Source organism: Vigna unguiculata, chromosome 1 (assembly GCF_004118075.2).
Source record: "Vigna unguiculata cultivar IT97K-499-35 chromosome 1, ASM411807v1, whole genome shotgun sequence".
NCBI classification, from domain to species: domain Eukaryota; kingdom Viridiplantae; phylum Streptophyta; class Magnoliopsida; order Fabales; family Fabaceae; genus Vigna; species Vigna unguiculata.
Window position 1 is genome coordinate 36,965,316 of NC_040279.1, and position 9,284 is coordinate 36,974,599.

At 27.2% G+C, this 9,284-nt stretch overlaps 1 protein-coding gene across 2 annotated transcripts; it reads right to left on the bottom strand.

The window, feature by feature from the left end:
- Positions 1-111: 111 nt before the first annotated feature.
- On the bottom strand, positions 112-3,164 carry LOC114162338 (E3 ubiquitin-protein ligase BAH1-like). Of its 2 annotated transcripts, none has more exons than XM_028046203.1 (6): positions 2,527-3,164; positions 2,029-2,273; positions 1,579-1,701; positions 1,053-1,190; positions 635-693; positions 112-521 (listed from the first exon to the last, which is right to left on the bottom strand). In XM_028046203.1, exons 1-6 carry the CDS (start codon positions 2,696-2,698, stop codon positions 416-418), a joined length of 843 nt encoding a protein of 280 aa, XP_027902004.1. In that variant the 5' UTR covers positions 2,699-3,164; the 3' UTR covers positions 112-415. The 2 variants fall into 2 exon arrangements, with proteins under 2 accessions (XP_027902004.1, XP_027901996.1); XM_028046195.1 differs by having other exon boundaries at positions 1,447-1,701; positions 2,527-3,160.
- Between the last annotated feature and the right edge of the window lie 6,120 nt (positions 3,165-9,284).

Below are 9,284 nucleotides of genomic sequence, written 5' to 3' on the forward strand. Positions count from 1 at the left end.
ATGTAGTATTGGTAATATCTAGAAGATGGTGAAATTCCAATGTAGATGTGTTTATCTCTAAGGTGATCCACAATATTTTTCCATCAAGAACTAAGTACTAACTTGGCAATATGCTAAAAATATAAAGGTTGATGAGATGAATACACTTTCTATATCCATTTTCAAAGTAAGATAAAATACATACAACGAACACCACTACTAATTTCTTAAATTAAATCCCTTACCTATATATATACGTCATGCAAGAAGTAAAAACACTGCCACCACCAACAAAGTTATGCACAGTTTAAAGGCAGCTTCACCTTATTCACAATGTTACATGCATAACAACAATCAAACATGCACACTTGCATTTCAGACTAAAACTACAAACCTTATACTCTACAAAACAAGTTAAGAAAGCTGCATGTTGAACTTAGACACCCACGAATGCCCTACACTGTGAATCCCAGTGTTCCTTTATTTGCTTAATCCTCTCCACCCTCTCAGTCTCAAGCCTCTGCTCCCAGTATTCCTGACAGCTGTAAAATGTTTGAAATTAGTGATGTTTGTTTAAGGATTTAGCACAAACAAGATCAAAACATGTTCTAATAATGGTTTTAAGCCCCCAAATAATGGGATATGTAGGATTTACCTTCTGCCTAACAGAATATTCAGTTCTTCCAAGTGCACAGCACCTTCATATACAGCGTTCTGTGATAAACAGTAGAAGAACTAAGTATAAGTAGTCAATTAGTTTAAGTGGTTATGATCCAGAAAAAGAATAGACATAAAATGATTTTGGTAGCAAATTCTTAACAGCCATATAGTTGTTCAGCACTAAGGTAACTTGTGTTTAGTTTAGCCTATCGGAAGATCTGAACATTAGTCCATAAACTATGTTGTTCAAGGTTAACATCAAATGAAGCTTTAGAGCTTGATCCTGATTTCACCATGAGTTATTCACATGATTTATATACATCTTTTGAGTGAAGTTATGGAATCAATTAAAATGAAAAATTTCCCTTGTTTTACACTCTTGTAACAGTAATCAATTAGTTGTAGGAGCTTACCTTGCGGCATAGAGGACATTTCTTTTTAGAATCTGCAGACTTAAGTCCGTCAACAATAGATACTGAAGCAGCCGAGCATGCACAAATATAGCAGAATATGTGGCCGCAAGTCAGAGAAACTGGATCAAACACTGTGTCCTGTAACAGGAGCCAGGATGAACATTGTCAGTGGATAAGTGAAGAACAGTCTAGGAAAGTGTAAGATAAATGAAACCATAAACAAATAAAATAGTTGAAGAATAAGCATTCAGTGTTTTGGAAGCAACAGAATTTGACTTCAATTTAAAATTCCAAATCATTATTTAACTTTACCAGACCTTTCTTGCACAGGTACAACAGTAATATTCAAATACATTAAATTTGAAGCAAACTCATCCAATATTGAGAAACTTACCAAGCATATAGAACAAGTCAAGTCAACATCCAATTTGATAGAATCAAAGAGCTCACAAGTAAGGGACGGTTTCTCATCCTTAAATGTGAGAGAACATCCATCGAACAAAGCATGTGCCTTCATTGACTTTACCTTAGTTTCCCTTAAATTGATGTGGAAGGCCATGAGCTCACAAAGCCAGGGACTCTGAAGAATCTCCTTGTGCATACTCTGGACCTGCGACTTGAATAATTGCCCTTGCTTGGAATAATGAATCTGCGGTGACAGTAGTAGAAGAAAGAACACACAACAAACACTCATAAATTTTCATCAACATGACCTAAACTAACCATTACACCAACTCTACCAAACAAAACGGATATTTAAAAACTCAAATTACATTACTTATTTTTGAGACTTCTATTCAATCAGAACCAGAGTTTTTCCATGATGATCTGCATGATTTTAGCGCAGACCTTTAGTTCCCTTGTTTTACTAAATCCCCAATTCTGATAGGAACAGAACTAATCCAATTCCAAAACCCCAAAAGCACCTAATAAACTACATCTAAGTTTGGGGAAGCAGAAAATATAATAAGCATACCTTATCATATTTCTTGAGTATTTTCCTAATTGCAATAGCATTTATGAGTGCGTAAGTGACAAGATCTTTGCCTTCTTGAATCAGAGCAGAATGGTTTCCTTGCAATCTGCCTTTGATCCAGAAAAAGTACTTTCTGAAGCCAGAAGCAAGATGCAGCTCCAATAATTTCTGCGCACGCTGATTAAAACACCCCACTACATCTGACATTTCATTGAGAAGGGAAGGGAAGAAGGTTCCATCGCACACTGAATACTTATATCAAGTTAGCCACATCATAGACAGAACAAGATGAATACTTCAAACAATCAAAGTTAAAATAAAACATCTCTCTTAATAACAATAACAGAAGGTTCCCTTTGGAATGAATTGGTTAATAGAGTAGAAAAACAGATAAAAAGGCCTTTTTTTTTCTCCCTCTATCTCCGGTTGATTGCACTCTGTAAGGGGGTAAAAATCGAAACTTGGAAACATAAGGAAATAGGAAAAAAGATTGATAACCTGGGCATTGGTCTGGGCAGGTTTTGGCGGCAAGGGGTGCATTAAGGGGCTTCTGGGATGGAGAGTTTTTTCTGCACCTCTTCAAGATTTTCTTGAGCTTCTTGAATCCTACGCCTGGAAGCTTCTTCTCCTGGCCTTGCATGTATTCCTGGTATTTTTTGCAGAACTTCATGTTTTTCAGTGAAGAACAAACGACAGCACAAAGTGAAGGGGGGGTTTGAGAAAGAATGTGACTAGGTTTAAGGTTTATGAAGAATTAGAATCGAAATTTGGCTTGTCTTTGTGGCGTCTCTCTCCTCATTATATCCGAACACTTCCCTCTCTCGCAGTTTGACGTGTGAGAATTAATCTGAGAAAACACACCTGCTGACTCTCTCAGGGTGAAAAAGTCAAATATCAGATTACGCTCTCCCCATTAATGCGTCATTATCATAAACCAAGCCTTAAAACGAGAGATTTAGGAACTCTACAATATAAATATATTTTAAAATGGTTGGTTATTCTGCCAAAATCAAAACACGATAATGATGATGTTCAAACATGGCATGAACGGGGAAGTGATCGATACGAATCTTGAGAAATCTTGCAACAAAGTGTAACCTTTTCTACAAAGAAAGACTCTCCAACACCACTTTTACGTGATGAGCAAAAGAAAAAGGAAAAAAGGTGACCTACGTTACACTTTTGGTGTGCAACAGCGAACACGGTTTACGTTTCGTCTACGACACAATGTGGTCCCCTGCAAAACCCTTCTAATCTTCTTCTGCTATAGTTGTCAACTTTGCCTTCAACAGAAGATGTATGAACTCGTGTTTGTTAACACATAGAATGCTAGATTTTATGCACCGTTAATATTTCATATATATTTTCAATTTGTATTTTTAAAATTATTTAATTTTTATCTATAATCTATAACAATATATAAAGAGAATTTTTATTTTTGTGTTTACATTTTAAAATACCAATTTTACTCTTTAAATATAAATTTATTAAAGTTTTAAAAATTGACTATTACTTTTACAAATTTTTTATAAAATCGATGATCTCTCTTTTTCTATTCTTCTTTATTTATCAATAGTTATTATTTCACCTTTTCTGATATATGTCACTTTATTTTTAATAAATATAATTGTAATTTATATATTAACTTAATAACATTATAATATTATTACCTACTAATAATATCACACACATTTAAAAAATACATACACACACGATAACATATCTGTTTATGCTAGTAATGGATTAATGTAATAACATTAAAATAAAAAAAATAATTGATTATCTTTAATATTAACTAGTGTAAACACAGGCGCTATCGCGCCTGTGTGTACGCATTTTTTGAATTATATTAATAATTGATGATATTGTAATGTTATTAATTTAATAAACAAAATAAAAGTATATTTATAAAAAATAAAATAAAATGTACGGAGAAAATAAGAGAAAAATAACTGTTGATGAATAGTAAGAGAAAAAAAGAAAAAGGAGATAAGTAAATAATTTTATAAAAACTTGTAAAAGTAACCGTTAATTTTTAAAAATTTAATAAATAATTAAATTATAAAGGGTAAAGTTGGAATTATGAAATGTGGACACAAAAGAGGGAATCCCCTTTATATATAGTTATAGATAAAAGGGATTCATTCTTCTGTTTACAAAAAAAAAAAAAATTAGTTTTACTTTTGTAGTGATTACTTCTTTAAATTTAAATAATTACTTATTATAACATATATGACTTTTAATAAATAATAAATATGCATGTATAAACATTTAAAATATTTTTTATTATCATTGATTTAGGTTAATGCTTACTTGATTTTCCATTGTTTGTAACCAACCAATAATTTAGATATGTTTGAGACTTCTTGCAACTTTACTTTATAAGGATTACAAAATCATTAACAGATAAACATAATAATAATAATAATAATAATAATAATAATAATAATAATAATAGTAATTCTTATACACACATTATAAATATTATTTGACTTTGAAAATATTGTTTATATGTGTTATTATTAGTACTTTTAATACGCTATTAATTATTGCATACTAGTTTACATATGTTATTTTTTTCCTTAACTGAATTGAGAAAGACAATTTACATGCTCAAGAAATATAATATATATATATATATATATATATATATATATATATATAATAAAGATATACAATTAATAATAATAATAATAAATTATAAAAATGAAATTGACTACTACACATTTAATAGATCTGTAACAATTATCAATAACAATTATTTGCCAATAAGTACATCAATGTTGTGTCACAATTTAATTTTCATTAACATAATCAATGTAATTATTTATTTCTCATAAAGTTTATTTATTTTTTGTAAGGGGTAATAATATGTAGTTTATCTTTCTATTTACTTATAAAAATTGAATTTTAAGTTTTTTTCTCGGAGACTATCCTTTATAAGACTAGATATATTAGTTGGAATATTTTTATTTTAAATAAAATAATTGTTACATGAATTTCAAAAATATTTTTTAATGTTAGCCAATGATTAAATTTTGATTGGTATATTAATCCGCTTTATCCCATACTGTCTAATTTGCCAAAGATAAATCGGAATAAGCTAATTTTCTAATTGGTCTACTTTTATTTAAATTAAAATAAAAAACAATTTAAAATATTATCTTTTGTATTATATTATATTATTTTAAGAATACAAATATACAATAGTTAAAATTATTAATACATATATTTTTTTTAGTAAATTTTTAACTATTTTTATTATAGAAAGTTATAATTTTATTCTTTCTTTGTTTTCTTGTAAGGTAACATTGTTAGGTAACATTGTAAGGTAACATTGTAAGGTAACAAGAGATTAATTACAAATATATATTTTGATAAATATGTAGCTATTTTATTATAAATTAGTTATAATTTTATTTTTTATTATTTTCTTACAAATTAGTAAAGATTTAATTACAAATATTTTTTCTTGTTAATTTTTTTAATAAATTAGAAAATTTATTATAGTAATAAATTAAGTTTTAATTACTGATTATGATAAAATAATTTAAAATATAATTGTAATAATTATTATAATATATTCAATGATAAATATGAATTAATTAAAAATTATAAAATATTTGTATAATTAAATATATTTAAAATTATTTTTATAATTAAATATACCAACTTGATCTCTTTATTTTAATAAACAAAACTAAACAATAAGAAACGGAATATTTTGACACCTTAATTAAATAGTAAGAGGGGAAAAAACGACAAGTTACAATTTTATAGAATTTTTATTCTCTTTATATATATACTGCGTGTTCGTATTTTTTTAATTTTTATAAAAAATTTAGTTAAGATGAATAAGAAATATATAATTAAAATTTTTAAATAGTTGTTAATGTAAAATTTAAAAAGATAATATATGTAAAAAAAGAAGTTTTATAAATAATAGTTAAAAATATGAGAGGTTTTTAAAATAACGGTTAAAAATAAACTATTTATAAAATAATTAATGATAAAATTGAAATATTGAAATTGGATAAAATAGTGGTATCTCTTTATATATTATTGTAATAATTTTTACTTATGTACTAGACATTATTGGTTGACATATTTTCATTTAAAAAAGTCTATAATCTACAATCGTAAAAATTAAACACACAATTTTTTGGCTCTCTAGAATGATACTGTTCAGATTTTCTTCTGTTTATACGACTGGGTATAATTCTTAATATTATTTTTTAAACGAATAAAGCTTCAGAATCTGTATTGTTGTACAAATTTCAAAAATTTATTTTATTTTGCTTAAGGTCGAGAAATTTATTTTGTTATCTTATTAAATTTGGGATTTAAAATTGTTAGTTTCAATCTTCTAACTATTTTTTCATTTTTAAAAACTTCTATTCATTAGTTATTTAAAAGAAAATGAAAAATACAGATTAAAAATAAGTCTTCTGCAATTACTGTTTGAATATCTCATTTGGTGTTTGTATATTTATCGAAAGAATTTTCACCTTCATACTTCTTGAACTCTTAACCATTAAATTTGCCTCCATCTATTTACGATAACTTCTATGTAGTCAACCTTTGTTTTTTACAATGTGTTTATGGTATTAAAAGGGTCTTTCATTTTACCTTATTTAAAAAAAATGAAAACGATACTCCTAAACAATCAATATAATTTATTTCCTTAACCCATAGTAATAAAAAGTAGAGAGAATTTGTCTAAAGTAATTTAAATATAAAAGAAAATACAAAGTGTACATAGAAGCCAAATTTAAATATACAATTTGAAATTTATAATTTGTTGGCACTCAAATTTACTTATGTTTTTCCATACACAGCACACAGAAAAAAATGGACAATGTTTTCGATTGAACACATGTAGATCTCTAATCTATTGATTATGATGATGATGATGATGATACCATACTAGGTATCTTTTAATATTGTATACAAAAATATTCCTTGGTCTTCCATTACATGAGATCAAATCATTCTTATTATGACTTTTTTTTTTTCGCATATTTTTATGTTATTTTAAATCGATGGCTGTGGTTTTCAGAAGCCAAAATGGACAATAAATCATTGTCTTTTTGACGATTTGAGGACAGTAAGTGGAATGATCACTAATAAATGTTCACCACTGATCCATTATATCCCATAGGAAAACAGTACTTTCAAAACCTTATAAAAATTAATTAATTACTTCATAATTATATAATGATATAGTAATTAATTGATGTTTTACCACATAAATAGAATTATCACTTGATTTGATTGTACATTTTAATAAACTTTTCTATATATAATCATTTTATACGAAAACAACTTATAAAAGTTTCATTATTAAAAATGATATATCGATATCACTTAAATCAGATTCTTAAGAGGATAACATAGATTTTAATTGTTATCAAGTTTAAATTTAAGTTTGTAAATTAACCTCTAAACCCAAAAGTTAGGGAATAATACTAAACATAAAAAATGTGACACAAACATAGGAAATGTGGAAAAAAAACATACGAAATGCGATTCAAGGAGGATAAATATAAGTAATCATAACCATTGATATAGATTTAGAATATGAGTTTCAAAATTATTTTTCCTCCCTTGTAACTTGAAATTATCGGCTATAATTTGATATTAGGTGACTATACATAAACATTTCCTCCATTATACAAACACTTTGAGTTTTATAATAATTAGAAAAAATGTTGAGAATTTTCTTTTTATGAGAGTGATTAATCTTTTATGAAATCGTATATTGGTTCTTAAAAATGAAGTAATAATTCACTATTATGATACTTAGTATCATGTCATTACTTTCATCTCTTAAGTCTTTTACTCATTTTTTATTTATCTTTTACGACCAAAATTCCTAACTAATGTGAGATTTTTGGATTGGAAATGAAAATTATTTATATGTTAATTTTTTTTGTATATAACTAGTTTTTGAAGGGTAAAGAATGAATAAACATTGCATGAATTTATATGAAGAATTCAAAACCTTTTATTCGCCATTTATTCATGAAATAATAATTCAACAACGGAGATAATATAGTTTAGTTGAATGAGTTTATTTGGTAGATTAAAAAAAGTAGAGTGCACATAGATTATTTTTGATTGGGTTATATAATGTATCTTTCAAATTGTTATCAGTAATTCCAACTGCAACAACCCACTTTTGGAAAGTGACAATCATTTTTTTTTTAGTCAAATACAAGCCATAGATTTCGTAGAATGTGTGTTCAAGCCGTCCTTAAAATTAATTAATTGCCTCTCTCATTTCTTTGTGCATGCTTCAATAAGACAGCTAAATTAGAAGGCCATAAAATATGGGCCTCTACTTCAATCCGGTCCAATTGATGGTCTTGTGTGGCCCACTACATCATAATGATCTTAAATCAATCCAAACCATTTTAAGAAAGGTTAGTAACGTATTGTTTTTAACGCCTGGTTTTTGAAAATAAAGACATATTAGTCACTTCTATTTTAATGATTCTGTTTTAATTTTATAGATTTCTCAATAAATTTCAACCAGTAAAAAGTGTCAAGAATTACGTTATACATAAACTTCTCAATTATTTTAAGCTGCAAAACTTTTTTTCTCTCTATTGTATTAGTTTAATCTTGAAGTGTTTCTCACTAGAGTCGGTCTAATAATAAAATATTTGGATAATTGACATGAAATTATAGGTTAATTTTTTTTTCATCATTAAACATGAAAAATAAAGCTTGAACAACTACTTTTTTTCGTGTCATTTTTCCAAAATTCACTTGACAGGGGAAAAGAAGAAGAAGAAGCATACCATAGCTGTTGATATTTTAGTCGAACCTTTCTTTTATAAAGTGAACAAGAAACAATGATATTCACCTAACAAGAACATAGATTTTTCTCTCGTATTAAAACAAATTGAATTTACATTGTTGAGAAAAATAAAATAATAGTTCACATACAAAGAATGGCATATCTTAACCTAACGAATATTCATTCACCTTACGGTATGTGTTCATTGGTTGATCTCTCTGGAACCTGAAATTCCAGAATCTTTTATCTTTTTTCATTTATAATGAAAAGATTTGACACATACCTAATCCGTTAAGAAAGACATGTACCTAACGTAGGTCCATATGAAAAAAAAAAAAAAAAAACATGTTCTTCTTTTTTCTGAAAAAAAAAAGGTTGATAAGTAAAATTTAGATTTGTTATTAGTGTCCTCGGAAAATGGATGCTTGTTGGTTGGCAGGAATGGTGGGGA

What these genes read in the sequence shown, in the direction of transcription:
- LOC114162338 (XM_028046195.1), bottom strand. Translation starts at nt 2,698, where the DNA reads ATGAAGTTCTGCAAAAAATACCAGGAATACATGCAAGGCCAGGAGAAG. An exon ending in TGACTTGTTCTATATGCTTG is followed by an intron (nt 1,191 to 1,446) that starts GTAAGTTTCTCA and finishes CTCCTGTTACAG; the next exon opens with GACACAGTGTTTGATCCAGT. An exon ending in AATGTCCTCTATGCCGCAAG is followed by an intron (nt 694 to 1,052) that starts GTAAGCTCCTAC and finishes TGTTTATCACAG; the next exon opens with AACGCTGTATATGAAGGTGC.